Genomic DNA, 18,088 nt, shown 5'->3' on the forward strand with positions numbered 1-18,088 from the left:
TGTATGCTTTTGCCTCTTCTTTTTAGAGGAAAGAATACTGATAATATGATTCTGCTTGAGTAAAATTAAAATTTAATTCTTTTCTTATAACTAATGCTTGCCTTGCAGCTGTGGATTTCTTCAATCAGATTAATATGCTTTATGGAACAATCACAGATTTCTGTACAGAGGAAAGTTGTCCAGTGATGTCAGCTGGCCCAAAGTAAGACATGGTTTATGATCAATTCTCATTTTTACTTAAACGTTCTTAGATAAGAAGAAAGTTTCTGACCATATGATTTCTCTATTCAGCATCGCCTTCAGTGGTTCACTAATGGCTGATAAATATTAAGTCCAGGCTTCTAAGCCCGAGCTTCATGGCCCTCCCTGTATAATCCGCTTTCCTCCTTTCCTCGCTTTGCTTATGAATCTCCTCTGGTCTGTCCAAACTATGTAGATTACTGGCAGGGCCTCACTATTCCCTCCATTACTTCCACTCTGAAAACTTGCTCATTCCATTATTCTTTTGGATATTTTTCTTCTCTTCCCATCCCCCTCCAGTCATTATCTGGTAATATTTCAAAAATTCTTACCCATCTGCAAGGCCTAAATCAAATGCTTCTTATGAAATCTTTTGATTTTTTTCATACTAGACCTGATCTATTTAACTTTTTTGTCTTTGTGATTACATTTCTTTATTTTATATTATACTTTCACTATTTATACATGTCTTATTTAACCTATTAGATTCCTTCTTCATTTAAATCCCTTTTGGTGCAAAAACAGTGCCTGCCACCTAGTTAGCACTTGGTAAATGTTTGCTTGGATCAATAAATTTTTGAAACTGGATTTTGTTATTACTATGGCTGATAATGACTGCTGCCATTTATTTAGTGCTATCTAAAATGTTAGGACTTTCATACATTTCATCTTTTACTTCATAAAGCAAGCCTATGACATAAGAAAAGAAATTGAGTCTGAGAGAGGTTAAGTAACATGTCCAAGGTCCTATTATCTAGAAGCTGGAGAACCAGAATTGAAATCTAAATGGCTTTGATTCTAGTGCCTCTACTCTTACTTGGTACATTGTATTATTATTTTACTATTATAAGCTATATTAATTGATATTTACAAGACATTAAGAAAAGTTTTAATTTTTAGTGCTGACTTTATAAAAAGTCATATATCCTACATATACATATATAAAAAGTCATATACCCTAAACCCTTATCATATAATGGTCTAAATATTAAAGCAAAACAGGGGTGCCTGGGTGGCTCAGTGGGTTAAGCCTCTGCCTTCGGCTCAGGTCGTGATCTCGGGTCCTGGGATCGAGCCCCATGTTGGGCTCTCTGCTCTGTGGGAGACAGCTTCCCCCCCATCTCTCTGCCTGCCTCTCTGCCCACTTGTGATCTCTGTCAAATAAATAAAATCTTAAAAAAAAAAAAATAAAGCAAAACAGTACTGCCCAGGCTTACGAGTGCTTGGGTGTATTATCATTTTAAGTTGTGGCCTTAGATTGCTAATCACTTATTGTAGACTATTTTTGGTGACTTTTAAATAGTGAGATTATTGACTACCCAAGAGATTCATTGTTACTAGTTCATAGTCATACTTTATTTTTTGAGCAGATTCACATATTGAGCAGGTATTACCTACTTGGAGTTGTTTTTCTTATCCTTCAAATTAATTCCAAATGAGTTTAGGTGTTTCTTGGAATCCAGGACTTTTAAAGAGGGCTGACAGTTTGCCATCATCAGAGATGTTCAAAAGAATATGATTTGAATATTTCCTAAGGTAATTTTTTTTAATAAAGAACATATTTTAAGACTATTTCAAACTTTGAAACTTCCAGTAATTTTAGGTGTACAGAAAAGTTACCGGAAGAGCATGAGGAGCTCCCATATTTCTTTGGCAGCAAATTCCCCAATTATTAATGTCTTAGTGCATTTGCTTCATCACCTACTCTGTGTGTATACTCATTAATGTTAATTTTTTCTAAACCTTTTTAGCAAGTTGTAGACATTAATGCCTCTTCCCCCTCATATTCAACTGTGTATTTTCCAAAACTAGGTTACTCTTCTATGTAATCGGCATATAGACTGTCCAGATCACTTCTTGTGATTTGGACACATACACATTAAATAATTGCTTCAGCAGTATCTCAGTTTTCCCTTTCTGGTCCAGGATTCAGGATCCTATCTAGGAATATATATTGCATTTATTTGACTTCTCTCTTTACGTACCTATAATTTAGAATAATTTTTCAGTCTTTTTCTGGTGTTGCCCTTTACATGGAAAAGAGTTAACATAGCAGGCCTGTTACCTCTTGAAAGACCTGTTAAAAGTTGCTATCTTTGTGGACAGCCAGCTGGGAAGTTGGATTTCTTTTTCTTTTCTTTTCTTTTTTTTTTTTTTTTAAAAGATTTTATTTATTTGACAGCGAGTGAGAGAGCACAAGCAGGTGGTGGTGAGAGAGGGAGAAGCAGGCTCTTCTTTGAGCAGGGAGCCTGAAGCGGGGGGGTGGGGCTCAATCCCAGGACCCTGAGATCATGACCCTAGTGGAAGGCAGACACTTAACCAGGTGCCCCAGGAACTTGGATTTCAAAAGGGTTCCCACCTCCCTAACTCAAGACTGGGTCACTGTGCCTAAACTCTTTGTACAAACAGTATGGCCAGTGCTTTCCTTCTGGGAATCTAGAATTGTAATATGTGCCACCCAAAGGGTGTCTACTTGATCATGCCCCAGTAACTAAAACCTGTACACCGAGTCTCTGATGAGCTGGCCTGGTAGACAGTACTTAACGTGTGCTATCATTACTGAGTCTTGGGGCAATTTAAATGTGTCCCTGTGACTCCAGTGGGAAAAGACTCTTGGTTTCCTCTGGCCTTCGCCCCATTTGTTTTTTCTTTTTGCTGGTTTTGGTTTGTGTTCTTTTACGGTTGTAAACAATAGCTTTGAGTACAACTATGTGCTGAGTTCTTTAAGTTCTTTTAGCAAATCATCAAACCTGGTAGTGATCTTGGGGACCTCTTCCTTACACTGTCTGTCTGATGTTTCCTTGTGACCACATTCAGACTGTGCATTCTTGGCAGGACACCATAGAAATGCTCATTTTTTGGTCAGTGAATAATATCAGGGGCACACACTGTCAACCATCCCGTCACTGTGATGTTAACCCTGATTACTCCATCGTCTTCGTGTGTGCAAGGTTTCTTGGCCTCGATTTGCCATTCCGCCCTTGAAATTGACTAGTGTTCACTGTGAGGTTTTCTGATGTTATACCAATACCTGTGAATTAGGGAGAATTACTGCCACGCAGAATACTGTGGTGATCGCTTTCTCAGAGAAACCTTATCTAAATAGCTGATTAGGAAGAACGTATGTGATTCTTCAAAAGTAGTGGGCATAGGATCTCTATAAAGATATTATAAAAACAAAAAACATTCTTCCTTTTCTTCTTCCTTCCAGTCATCTGTCCTTCCTTCTAGCGACCTTCCTCGCCTTCTTTCCTTCCTTTTCCCGCCTTCCCTTCCTCCTTCCCGTCTTTCTGCTTTTCCCTCCCCTTAACCTCCCGCCCTTCCTTTTAATTTTTTTTTTTTTAAAGATTTTATTTATTTATTTGACAGAGAGAGATTACAAGTAGACAGAGAGGCAGGCAGAGAGAGAGGAGGAAGCAGGCTCCCTGCTGAGCAGAGAGCCCGATGCGGGACTCGATCCCAGGACCCTGAGATCACGACCCGAGCCGAAGGCAGCGGCTTAACCCACTGAGCCACCCAGGCGCCCCCTTTCCTTTTAATTTTGAGAGTCTTAAGTTTTGTTCATTGTTCGTGCTGAGAAGATACAGTTGTCCTCATGCTCTGCCATCTTTAGCAGAAGATGCTGGGCATTGTACCAAGGAGAGGCACTTGTTAGTAGCTTAGTACTGGCCCCTTGCAAAGTGTGACTGAGTGATGGCTCAGGATTTTGTCAGTTATTATTTATTATTACCAAGAAATGAGGAATATTTTGCAATTTGCAAAATATTTTCTTTTTCTTTTTTAAAGATTGGTATGAACTTATCATGATGACAGAAATACAGTTCAAAGAGAATGGTCTGACAAAAGTGAAATAAAAAAATCAGTGTGGGCAAAACAGAGTTATAGGATGAAGTCATCTTAAGTATAAACATGACAAAAGAAGAAGAATGGGTCAGGGAATATAAGCAATATATAGTTTTATTTTTATTTTTTTGAATTTATTTTATTTTATTATTTCAGTGTTCCAAAATTCATTGTTTATGCACCATACCCAGTGCTTCATACAATACGTGTCCTCCATAATACCCACCACCAGGCTCCCCCAACCCCTTACCCCTAGTTCTGTTTTTCAAAAAGCTTTAGGATATTGAAAGTTAGTATGCTTAAAAAATTGAAAATGATTTTTAGGTCAACTGTGTCTGCTTTTGGTTTTTGCATTTAAAAGTGAATATGTAACCCCTGGTCACTAACAAAATGAAAAATGTGTTTGGGAGGAAGGGAAAAAATTTTCAGGTCTCTTAACATGTGGGAGAAAACATGGATAAGTACCTGTCTTTAAGTGAAGAGTAATTATGGCTAAAAGTTCTACCATTCATGGTCTCTGTCTCTCAAGGATCAAATAAGAACAGGCCCGAGTCCCCCTCAGAACTTTAATTTCAGTTCAGAAAGGATCTCTTGACCATGAAAGTGATGAAGCGCAGTGGAATAGAATGCCAAATGTTGGGGAATCTCCTCTTGGAGACCTTCAAAGTGGACTTGAGAGTCATCCCTGTTGCCCAGGGTCGGCAGTAAGGTCTGCTGTTAGGATGTTTGTTCAGGCGTATCGTGTTGAGGTTTATTGTTCAGATCTAAGTAGCTGTGATTAAATGGAAAGCTTTGTTATTTAACCTATCTCAAGATCATTTTCATCATTTAAAATACTCTATAATATTTCTCCATTGTATTTCTTTCACCTTCTTCATTAGACACACTGACCTATCATTTTGTCAGTTCAAACTGGAACAAAAACAAATTGGCTTCAAAGAGAGAAGCTAAGTGGTAGAAGTAATCTTTTGGAAACTAAAATACAAAATGATGGTTCAATTTAGAGATTTTTATGCTTTGGAGTTTCAGCTGTGTGCTTATTCCTTGTCTTAAAAATCAGGTTGTGGTTATGTGTGGGTGTGGGCGTGTGTATAACTCTGTTATCATTCTTGCCAGACTGTTTCTACCTACTCATTTACAAGACTATCTCCTCTACTAGTCTATTTTCCTTGACAGTATGGAAAGTGTCTTTCATTTTAGTATCCCTTGGTCCAGAACAGTATTTTATATCACGTGATAGGTGCACATTCAATATTGATTATACCAAAGAATAGTTCTGTTAATACCCAGGTCCTATAGGCGTCTTTATTTGGGTTGCCATTTTTCTTTAAAGGCATATTTAGCTCCTCAACCAAATGTACTTAGATATTGACTCATTCTGTTCTTTTTGCATGTTACCCTGGAACTTCCATGTCATTCTCTATCCTTAACTCAAAATTTAAAGCCCCAAATTAAAAGAATTATATTGCATAAGGAGAAATGTTTTTCAAAGAAGATAAAAACAACCATAAAGATTAAAGGTGTTTATCAGAGAAGTGGAAAGTTAGTTAAGTTTTCTACTATTATGATTCTAAAATATAAATGCTGTATATAAAGAAAGGTTTACAAAAAATGAGTTTGATGGGATCTGCTTAGTTTGGATCATGATAAATGTAAAATAGTTTAGTTACAGTTTAAAGGCTCTAAATTTAAATGCCAAATGCAAAATATGTTTAGAGAAGCAGATTGTTTAAAACCTGTCCTTTGTATGTACATTCATAATAAATGTACATATATAACACAAAATATATACATTTTGTATAGGTATATACTAATAATCTCTGTCTGTTATTTTTCCAATACAGATATGAGTATCATTGGGCAGATGGAACAAACATAAAGAAGCCTATTAAGTGCTCTGCGCCAAAGTATATTGATTACCTGATGACTTGGGTTCAGGACCAGTTGGATGATGAGACATTATTTCCATCAAAAATTGGTATAATTGTTTTGTATAATTGGAATCCATTGTGATTTATCTAATTTCATGTGTTTTTTAGAGCTTATTGGCTTTCTATTCCAGGAACCATCCTAGATTACCATATCTATCAAAATATTTATAATCTTATACATTCAGAAGTATCGTTTTGGGGTTCCTTAGGTGTCTGCCTTCAGCTCAGGTCATGATCCGGGACGTCATCATCCCAGGATTCTGCTGAGCAGGGAGCCTACTTTTTCCTCTTCCTCTGTTGCTACCCCTGCTGTGCTGTCTTGCTCTCTCCGTCAGATAAGTTAAAAAATAAACAAACAAACAAATAAATAAATAAATAAAAGTATCTTATCTTTTTCACACCAGGTTTATCATGAACATTAAGTGAAAGCTCTCTGTAATCTTAAACAACAAGAAGATTAGTGTATCTTGGTTAGTAACAAAATTTGCCCTGTTTACAGAGAAAAGAGACTGAATGCTAGGTAGGCAGGGAGTGTCATCTGCCACAGTCATATCCATGTCTTGTTTAGGGAAGGAGTTTATAGGACTTACATCCAGTTTTACAGTGTGTTTGTGGCAGAGAGGGAGTTAGAATTCATGAGTACAGTGTTAATCTTAAAGACTGTGGAATCAAGCGAGCTGAGAAGGCTGCAGGATTGAGAGGGGGGCTTGTTATCTACTGAGTGACTTTGGCTTTTTTTATATTTGCTTTTAAGGAAGCTATATTTTCTTTCAAGTGGAAATTGTTCACATCTAGGTAATTCATATGATTTTACCCTCTCAAACTTCTTGTTTTTCTAAAAAACGTTATGTTTTCTGGGAAAAAAAAAGAATTTATTCTTCTATCAACAGACAACTTTTTGACTGTATTTTATGCTTTTAGAGTTTGGAAGAAGGGTGTGGTGGAGGAGACAGCAATATAAATAGTTACTGTTATGGATTGTTTTTAAACACATTTATTGAATGTTTTAAAGGCTTTGGAGCCTTTGTAATAAAAGATCTGTTTTTTAGGACTGCATAACTTACATACATCATAATCATTTTGGTTAAGTGCTATCACCTTATCTTTTATCTCCCATAATATATTTTATAAATTTCTATTTTGACTGAATTTCAGCCTTTTAGAAAATTTGCAGGAATTGTGCAAAGAATCCCTGTATATCCTTCTTCCAGAATTTTTTTCTTCTTCCAGACTTTTTAGTGGCTAATGTTTTACCACACTTGTCATCTTTCTCCTCCCCCAACATCATGTTTTCTTTTTCCTGAACTGTTTGAAAGTAAGTTATATTAATGATGCCCCTTTATCAAAATGTGCTTCAATATACATTTTCTTAGAAAATCAGTGTAACTATCAAAATCAGGAATTTAACAATGATATAATACTGTTGTTTAATTTACAGATCTTCAGATTTTTCAAATGTTCTCAGTAATATCCTTTATAGTAAAACAAAATCTTTGACATTTGTTTTCATTTACTTGTCATGTTTCTGTAGCTTTCTTTAGTATGTAGTACGTGTACTTCAGTCTTTTTTGGTCCTTCGTGACATTGATCTTTTCGAAGAGTATAAGGATACTAATTTATATAGTGTTCCTTCATTTTGGTTTGTCTTCTGTTTCTTTGTGATCTAAACACACACACACACACACACACACACACACGAATGTATTTAAGACTTTTTTATATAAGTCATCTCTACACCTGACAGGGGACTTTGAACTACAACCCTGACCAAGATTAGGAGTTGCATCAAGGAGCCAGGTGCCTGGTGACCTATAATATTTTTTAAATGAGTGGTAGGCAATGTGATAACACCAAATCCAGAAGTACTAGTACTTGGCTTGTGTTTTACCAATTTGAGTCATTTAGCCAGTTTAACAAAGGACATGGAATTTTTTTTTTTCTAGTCTTGTATTTGTTTAGTGCTGTAAAAGTGCTCTTATTTGTAAAACAGTGAGCCTCGTTGAGAGGGACCGTAGCTAATTTCAGAATAAATGTAGAGCTGGAAGTGTAATGAAATAATTTCCATAGAGAAAATATAAAAGTATATTGCTAGCATTGTACGCAGAACTGAACAGGGTTAATCCACTGTGTTCAGCAGAGATTTGTATTGAGACTTGATGTTGAGAAATCTGAGGATGTGAGTGTGAGTTTTAGATTCACCACCACCTTAGGTATAAATTTATTTCATTTCAGTAAAGTTGTAGGTGAATAAGAGGCTTAAGGGGCTTGCTTATGTCTAGGTTCTTATTCCATAGAAGTTTTAAAGTTTATTTTCATTCATGATGTGTTGAGAGCCCGATGCAGGACTCGATCCCAGGACCCTGAGATCATAACCTGAGCCGAAGGCAGAGGCTTAACCCACTGAGCCACCCAGGTGCCCCTGCAGTGGATATTATTAGTGATTTACAAGTACTTCTTTTCAGCTTTGTCTTATTAATTTATGTTGCCATTTGTTGACAAACTCATATTGCTTTGTTCTTGTTTCTTGTTAATAGAGGGTGTTGTTTATCTATTTATTAGGTGTCCCGTTTCCGAAGAATTTCATGTCTGTGGCAAAAACTATACTCAAACGCCTCTTTAGGGTTTATGCTCACATTTATCATCAGCATTTTGACCCTGTAATCCAGCTTCAGGAGGAAGCGCATCTCAATACATCTTTCAAGCACTTTATATTTTTTGTCCAGGTAAGTTGAATTAGGAGGTCTTTTTTCTCAGTAAAGCCAGTTATCTGCAGAGTTCTGAGGTGGATCCTGCATCCATATGGTTAGGATAAAATTTGCATTCTCTCTCTTGTCTTTTATCCATACCATGATGATAAGGCCTTTTGTTTCTGAATTCCATTCATCTCCAAGTTGGTGGCATGCAAGTCTCATAAAATAGATCTGAGGGGTCTTTGCTTCATTTAACAGGCCATATGAGGACTGAGTTAGGAACCTGACTAGTTTAGAAGGTCTATAGATGAACTTGATACCTTTAGCATATTAGCATTCCTTCTAATCATCTGAACCCTCAATTTCTGCCTACCCTAGATTTTTTAAAAGTCATATTCTATCCTGGAAGTGGACTTTGCGTATAATACCTTTTTTTTTCTCCTTTCTGAAAACATATTCTGAGTAGCTTTTAAGTTAGGTACTACTCATTATATCCACAGAGTTGCTATTCCAGAGGTCCATTAGTCATTTTTTCTGGCTCTGGTTCACCTCCTCCTCCTTTTCCCTTTAGTTCTCAGAGGTGTAGACCAGGAGAAGTTGGGTGATTGCATCCTGCTGTATAATAATTAGGAAGGAGTGAAAAAGAGGTGAGAAATGGTTAAGCTGACCAGCTCTTTTTTGGTGGAAGTTGAGAGGGTCGATGATATAGGCAGAAGTCCAAGTCTTGAATCGGTGTAATCTTTTTTTTACATATCTATGGGCATATGCTTATAAATGCCCTCTCCTCACCCTCTCTCCACTAAAGAAAAATGGGTCTATTTTTCCCTGTATACTTAACCTCTTATACTGAACACACACACATTTTGTATCTTTTTTTTTTTTTTAAAGACTTTATTTATTTATTTGACAGAGATCACAAGTAGACAGAGAGGCAGGCAGAGAGAGAGAGAGAGAGGGAAGCAGGCTCCCTGCTGAGCAGAGAGCCTGATGCGGGACTCGATCCCGGGACCCTGAGATCATGACCGGAGCCGAAGGCACCCACTGAGCCACCCAGGTGCCCCACACATTTTGTATCTTAATTTCACCTGTATAAACACATTTTAGGAGATCTTAACTTGCCAAAACTATTGCTCTGAGCAGTTACTTTACCATGGAATACCATCTGTAGACACCCATACAAACAAAGAAAATGTTATCTCAAAGTTTTCTTCTGTGCTTTGGCTTAGGCAGAACATGATTGCCAGTGTTCAGGTTTTAGTGATGTAGAGGATATTCTTCCACCAGAGGGGTTAGTTTTATCTTACTGTATGATCTTATCATATTTTTTTAGGACTTTTATTTATTTATTTGAAAGAGGGACAGAGCATGAGTAGTGGGAGAGGGAGAGCAGAGGCAGACTCCCTACGGAGTGTAGATTCCGTCACGTCACAGGGCTTGATCCCAGAACCCTGAGATCACAACCTGAGCTGAAGTCAGATGCCCACCCAACTGAGCCATCCAGGCACCCCTGTATGATCTTATCTGAAAGTACAATGTTATCTCTCAGCTCTTAGCAAATAGTAGTATTTGCTAGTATTTATTGATAAATAAAGCATTTACCACATCCGAGCCTTTTTATATCTCAAGACACTGTGACCATCTTAAAGGTAAGTCCATTAGTTACACAGTCACTCCTTGACTGAGCAAGAGGGGCCTCTGCCCTGGGCCATACTATTTAGAGAATCCTATTTTTACCCTTCTCTAGCTGTACTCCCCACAGGGCAAAGAACTTATCTGCTAGATTCCACTGGTTTGTGCTAAGGTACCTGACACTTCAGAATTTCCTTTCCACATGGTCCCATTTTTAGTTCCAGTGCCTGTATGGACCTTATCCTTGGGCCCATTCTTTCAAGGGAAGGTCATATCTCTGATATGTGTACCTCTAGATCTAGGGGGTAGTCAGATGGCAGCAGTTTATGAGGGTATGTGGTCTGTTAACTCTTTTCACTCTTCTTAAAATCCTGAAATTGCCTGAGATGCTAGATTTTTTGGTTCCCCACCAGGTTAACTATATTTGAATGATACTCAGGGTATTCCCTTTTAACAAGAAGCAACACTCACAGGGAGCCTGGGTGGCGCAGTCGTTAAGCGTAGTTGGGCATCTGCCTTCAGCTAGGGTCCTGATCCCAGGGACCGGGGATCAAGCTCCCATATGGGGCTCCCTGCTCCATGGGAGGCCTCCTTCTCCTCCACCACTCCCCCTGCTTGTGTTCCCTCTCTTGCTGTGTTTCTCTCTGTCAAATGGATAAGTAAATCTTAAAACAAACAAACAAAAAAAGCATTCCCACTTACTGAGTTATCACTTTATGCCAGGGATTACACGAAGTGGTTAGCACACAGGATCACATTTAGTTCCCACAGTAATTTTATGAGGTAGGGGGATTTACTCAAAGGTTATTATAGACATGTACAACATAATATCCGAAGTGCTTAAATGATTTGTCTATGGAGAACATAGCTAGGGAAGAGAAAAACTTTTTTTTTTTTTTAAAGATTAGACTTTTATTGATCTTGAAAGCTAATTTCCAAAAAGTGTTAATAGAAATCTGCTTTGGAATGAGATGTAAATAATATATCTTCACTATTTTTTCCTGTCTTTGACATGCGTAGGAATTCAACCTTATCGATAGAAGAGAACTTGCACCACTCCAAGAACTGATTGAAAAACTCACCTCAAAGGACAGATAAAAGGATGAAGAGCTGTGCGAGTTGTTCCTCAGATGAAGTGTGTTGAGTGTATATGGATTTTGTGGTGTTTTATTTTTATCTCAGTCATTTTTGTCCTAGGTTTGGGGGGCTTGTTTGGGTTTGATTTTCTTTATTCTGAATAAATGAAACCATACTCTGTTGCTAGAGGAAGCCAAGAACCATTCTCTATATATTTGATAGGGGTAAATTTTGTCTTAGTGGCTGGCATACGGTTTTTGTTTTTTTACTTGGTTTGATTACTTGCAGACTTTTTGATAATACTGTGTGTTGAAAGAAAATGCTTACTTGATTAGATTGCTGATGGATGGGGTTCTGCGTTGTGTAAATTGTGGCCAGTTTTTGAAGTCCCCAAGAGACTTATGTTTTTAAGTGCCTTGGCAGGCTCACTTCTGAGGTGCAAAGCACAGACATAGAACTGAACAGGGCTTGAAATATTAGGAATACTACCCAGGGCACTTACTGATGCATGTTTTAAAACATCTGTGATAAAAGCCATAGTTTACCTAAATTGGTGATCTCCAGCTTTTACTACATTGAAGAAACACAATTTGTAAAGCTGTGCATGTAGAACATAAAAAAGTAGTATTATTTTTTGATATTGGTGGTAATTCTGTTCAACAAATGCTTAAAGTTCTACAAGCAGGTCTTTTTCCATCTGTTGGTATCTGTGATATTAAAACTTGAGGATGTTGAAGTGTAATTCCTATTGTATTTTAGCTTCTTTCCACGTGTTAACTGCACTGTAGGTGTAAAATTTCAGGTTATTATTAGGTTTGCCATCTTCAGAGGTGATGCTGAACTGTGAGGTTTTCTTAGCAATTGCCAAATGAGCCATAAGTCTACAGAATTCCCTTCTGTTTTGAAGAGGAGGGGATGGATAGGAGTGTGTGCTTGGTTGGGAGGGTTCATTTGTATGGGGAGCTATAGATGGGGTAAGTATGCTGAGTCAAGTTCAAAAGGTCTTGTCTTAAAATCCTTGAATAGAGTGGCATGAAGATTTTAATTAATTTCTTGTAAACAAAGTCTTAGAGACTTCCTTTTACGAATCAACTTCCATGAGAAGTTAAAAATAAATTATTAATTTTAGGTGTAGACATTAATCACGAAATTTAAGGACCGTTTGGAGGAATTGATCACCCTCCAGCATTTCCATTCAGTGAATGGAGCTGGTGTTCGCCTGTCATTTTAAAATGATACAGTATCTTCTTTGCTTATGATAGGCCCAATGTGAAGCATTCTGACTTCTCATTTTTCCACTGTGAAAGGAAATCTTTTTTTTTTGCAGTGATATCAAACAATGAAAGTGCTAATTTGGTAGTATTAACTTTTACATTTTATTTGTTATGACTTTCTAGTGAATTCTTCCCATGAGTAAAAAGTTCAGAAACTTAGTTTTAAAAATAATTTTAGCATTTTTTACTTCAGTTTTATTCTCAAAAAGTATCTTTTTCAGGCTTCCAGTTTTAATTTTGTAATTTCTAGTAAATTTCATTCCTTCAGTTACCTCTCTATAGTCTTCCCTCAGTTTGAAATACATACCTTTTTCCTTGTAGAATAGAAATCTTGTTCTGAAATTATATATACTAAAAATGGTCAGTAGGAAAGAATCTAAAATGAAATCACTTTGTTTTTGCCATTAACAAGGAGAGCAGTGATACAATTTAATGCCATTGCAATTATGATAATTAGGAACTGCCTTTTTCTCCATTTCATTTCTAACAATCATTCTCCAAGTACCAATAGTAGAAGTAACAGGAAATCCTGGCAGAGGCAAATATATTGGACACTTATTGGTAATGTTTCTTCACAGATTGCAGTGAGAACAAGCTGACTTCCTTAAAACAAATCTTTTATTACCCAGATAGGTAGTATCAGCCACTATGGTTGATTCAAAAATAAACTTTAGTGTCAAATAATTTTGGGTCCTGTTTATTTATGAAAACGAAGCACATGATTTTTCAAGTAGTCTTCCATACTGCATTTGACTTTATATCAACCCAGTAACAGAGGGGTTGCAATAGCCATGTGTAGAGAATAGTGAAAAATTGTTCTTGCTCTTTTTAAGCCTTACACACTAGTACACTGTAAAAATGGAAAAATGTTTCTGTAAATTAATGTTTAGTAGTAGGCCCTATTTCTACTGTATGTAGATAGGAGTTGTCACTGTGTCAGAATCTCAGGTGCCTGCTTCTGAGTATTCCTTTCAACAGAGGTATTATTAGGAAGTAAGGAGATGTGTAAGTGTATATATGGTAACAAAGTAGAGAAGTTCTCCCAGGGAGAGGCCTGGAATTGTACATGGTATTACATGACTGTAGGTAAGGAACACTCACCGGAGCATGTGAGAAATAACTGATTGAACAGAACGTTGCTTTGATTAGTTCCCATGAGCATTTAGATGCCCCTTACAGAATAAGGATTAAATCTTGGTTTTACAGCAGAGTTTGCTTATGGATGTGTCTTAGATTCTTTCCAGATCTCTTAATTTAATTTATAAATAAGATAATGGGTTTCCCCCTTGTTCTTTATACAGAGATATAAAGCAAAAGTTGGTTTTCTCAACCACTTAATTAAAGCTTCAAATATAAAATAGTAAGTTAACGGAGAATTATTGTCACAATGCTTTGGTAAATGTTGAAATGAAGCAAGTTTTAGGAATGATTTTAAATGATGGAGTGATGGTGGTGGAGAGAAATTAATAACAAAGAGTGAAAATCTTTCACTAAGCAGTAGATGGTGCTGCTGGATTTCATTTGCTGACTTGATTATTTTATTTCCCATAAAAACCATGACATTAGACTGCATTAAAACAGTAGCATGTGTTAGTTTAGCTGGTAGAGGCTTTGGTAGTCAGTTTACTTTAAATTGAAAGATTTTAGATTGCTCTTTCTACTTTTGTCATTTGCAAATTCTAAAGGGTCAGCATAAAATGTATTGGGTGGGAGAAGACAGGTTTAGTGTATAATAGATTTCAGACTGAGTTACTGCCTGGTTATCAGGAACGATAGAACACTACAATCTCTTATCTTCAGGAAATACAGATGATGTGGATACTTATATTTTACATGTAATCACCAAACTCCGTTTTATGTATTAGCATTTTCCTTGCTTACGGGAAAATAGCAAAATGACATTTGTTTTATACCTTGTGTACACCCTCTCTGAGAGAGGTTTTGATAACCACTGAAATGGTAAAATATGTGAGATACAGTTATTAAGTTGTAGGACTTTCTTTTAAAATAAGTATGTCATACCTTAAATATCCTAATGAGAGTTGATCTTCAGAGTGGTTCCTGGGGGAGCACTATTCTTTCCAGCTATGTTTTGAAGGTTTCATGTTTTTAGAACACTTAGTGATACCTGAGAATTGGTTTATGACTATGCAAGAAAATTCATCATTTTAGTTGCACTGAAAACTTTTGGCAGCTTGATGTGACCTATCTCAGTCACCAAACCAACTTTACTTTGCTGTCTTTTTAGAACTAAACCATTAGGGAAGTTCAAAAGACTACCACCACAGGTTCTGAATTTGTAGAAGAAAATGTTTTGAGCATTGGTAGCACCATTTAATAAAGGAGTAGTGCCTGATATCACTACTTTGAAGTAGACAGTATCATTTGGATGTATAGGTTTTATTTAATTTTTAAAAATTTAGTTTAATTACCTTACAGCTAAATATAATTAAAAAATCAAAGTCTATCTCTTGTTTTCTAATTTTATTTCTTTCCCTGATAGCTTTTGTATTTTATCTCAACTACTGTAGGATATTTTTGGTTGAAGGGATAGTAAGAAAAAAATGGATCCAATATTTAAGATAGAAGTAGCTTAAAGTAACAACAGCCTTTACTTTTAAAACATATTTTCACTCAAATGAACAGTAAGAATTTAAAGACTGCAGATCATTGTACAAAGAAATTGAAATAAATTTTATATAATAATTATGCTGAGTTTTATGCCTGCATATCACAGATAAAATATTTAAAATTGTATAATCATTTCATATATCATTTATAACTTTAAAATTTTCAGTGTCTTTTTAAAAGATGTGGGACTTGTAATTTGTACTTTGTAATTTGAAAATGTGACTGTATACCAAGGAGAAAACTGATTTTGCAACTTAATCTGCAATACTAAAGTATAGACCCAATTTTTACAAATAGTATGCTGGGTCAGCACTTGAAGAACCACTCCTAAAATAACTTAAATATTGGAGTTTTGTCATAATATTAAGATTCATCCATAGGAATTACTGTTTTTTTTGTATTGGTTTAATGTTGTATGAAATTAATATTTATAGGTAAAGATATGTCAAGATTTCATGGAAAAGTTTAATTTTAAGATACAACAATTCTGAAAACAATTTGAATTTTTAAGATGTTCCTAATGAGTTAGTCATAGAGAATAATTTATTTTAAAGGTATGATACTGTGTTCCATGTCTTCCATTTATAGCTGGACTGGTACTTAAATTTTGACAAAAGAGAGAAAATACAGATTAAAATACTGAATAATCTCAGTTTTTCAAGTATGATGCAAATTCTTTTGGGGCATGTAATGCTGTGCAATAGAAAATTTTAGATTATAATTCTCAAAGCTACTGAAATCACTGGCCTTTTTTCACTCTGTTTGTCATCTCCTTTTCCTTAAGCTATTGACTTACCACCTCCTGACCCCCCGTTGCACTAAGAAAACAAGACAGATAGGTTTATTGTGCAGGTCCTTCTTGTTACTGATTGTGAAGTACTTTCTGTCAGTACATTGGCAGAAGTGTAGGAAGGTGCAACTTATGTAAGTATTTTTGGGTTGTTTTTGGTTGACAGCTTCATTTAAATTATGTCACTGAACCAGAGATTATTAGTGATATAAAATTTTTGTTAATATTTAATTTTTCTTCTGTGTTATTAAATTCTTATGTTGGTGTTTTGCACATGTTTTCATTTTTATTTTGTTCTGAAATACTTGTGCAAATTGTAAAATAGATTAGCACATTTTCATGTTAAGAACATGTTTCTCCTTAAATTGTTCTACAGAAATAATTATTTTTAGGGGAAATAGTTTTTTACAGCCACTAGATTGTATTTGTTATTTTTGTACATGCATAACTAAGGTGATAAGGACCCTAATCCTGTGGAGAACACTTAACGTTTGTTCTGTTTGAAATTTTCCTATACATTATTACTGAAAATTATGAAGGAACTGTCATGAAATCTAGTTGAGAGAGAATACAGTAAACATGACAAGACTTAAAAGTTGAGTAGAGATCATTTCTGAGGACAAAAGCTGAATATTGCCAGTACCAAAAAATGGAAACACAGTGGCAGCATTCACACTGTGTAAATATTGCAGAGAATACAAAAGACAGGCATCCTGCTCTCATGGAGATACACAGTTTTTCTCTATTTTAAGTAGCTGGATGGGGAAAAATGGTCTAAAATAAGAAATGCAACATGAACACTATATTGAAAACTGTGCCAAGATTACTCAAATTCTAGTTATTAATCATCAAAGTTTAATTGCTCCATCATTTTATTTTAAAAGGGGATACTGAATGTCAGAAAATCTGTAATATGTTTGAGAGATGTAAATAACGTATATAGACTTGTATGTGATGGGATGGGAAATATTTAAATTCTAGGTTTTTTTTTTTAAAGGAAGAAACTGAATGTTTATTTAAAAAATTAATAAATAGTTATGTTTGGCCATGAATCCTGACTTGGCATTACTGATTATTTACTGTAGATGTTCCCACATTACACACATTACTAGAGAAATATTGAAAGTATGGAATATGTTGGACATATGAGATTTGTTAGGCATTATTTTAAAGATTTATTTATTTTAGAGAGAGAAGAGCACACAAATATGTGCATGTGAGTTGGAAGACAGGCAGAGAGAATCTTGAAGCAGACTCCCTGCTGAACTCGGAGCCTGACGTGGAGCTGCATCCCACAACCTGTGAGATCATGACTTGAGCGAAACCAAGAGCTGGTCACTTAACCGCCTGAGCCACCCAGGTGTCCCTGTTAGGCCTTATTTTTAATAAGGTTCACAACAACCCCAGAGCTTTGTATCTCATTGACTTACATACTAGAAAACTGAAACCCAGGAATTGTATAAGTCACTGAAGAGGACCAAGATATAAAAACCCAAATAGGCTTGACCTTGAAGCCAGTGCTTTTGTTTGTTTTCTTTAAATATTCTGCTGCCATGAGAATGGTTAGCAACATAATTGTTGGCCTTTCTATCAAGCTTTTACCTATTATTTTATTTTCGTTATAGACCAATAAGGAATATTAATAAACAGTTTTGGAGGATCTTCATTTTGCCCTGATACCTAAATTCCAGAAGGAATTGTGTGTGTTAGAGTATTCTCAGAGTCATTATTTAGAGATATTTATGTTTAGAGGCATTTTGTGTTTGGACCATCAAGTCACCACAGTTGCCCAGTGTCACTAATTGATATTTATAGAAAAGATAGGAGTGGAAGAAATACTAGTCCAAACTGATAAGATTTGTGCCTGTAACTTTAATGAAAATACCTTGTTATTTTGCACGTATAGTATCTACAAAGCATCCATTGTGTATAAAGAAATAAACACCCATGTAAAAATTAACTATATTTTCATAATTAAGTTCA

General features: G+C 35.8%; 1 protein-coding gene across 1 annotated transcript in view; it reads left to right on the forward strand.

The window, feature by feature from the left end:
- Window positions 1–17,157, forward strand: part of MOB1B (MOB kinase activator 1B) — a 54,162-nt gene extending 37,005 nt beyond the window's left edge. Inside the window, exons 3-6 of the mRNA XM_045079851.1 lie at window positions 109–202; window positions 5,928–6,061; window positions 8,574–8,737; window positions 11,354–17,157. Coding sequence (XP_044935786.1) covers window positions 109–202; window positions 5,928–6,061; window positions 8,574–8,737; window positions 11,354–11,431 — 470 coding nt within the window. The 3' untranslated portion in view covers window positions 11,432–17,157. The remainder of the gene's footprint in view (window positions 1–108; window positions 203–5,927; window positions 6,062–8,573; window positions 8,738–11,353) is intronic.
- The last annotated feature ends 931 nt before the right edge of the window (window positions 17,158–18,088 follow it).

Source organism: Mustela putorius, unplaced genomic scaffold, assembly GCF_011764305.1.
Source record: "Mustela putorius furo isolate JIRA1106 unplaced genomic scaffold, ASM1176430v1.1 tig00000430_pilon_pilon_pilon, whole genome shotgun sequence".
NCBI classification, from domain to species: domain Eukaryota; kingdom Metazoa; phylum Chordata; class Mammalia; order Carnivora; family Mustelidae; genus Mustela; species Mustela putorius.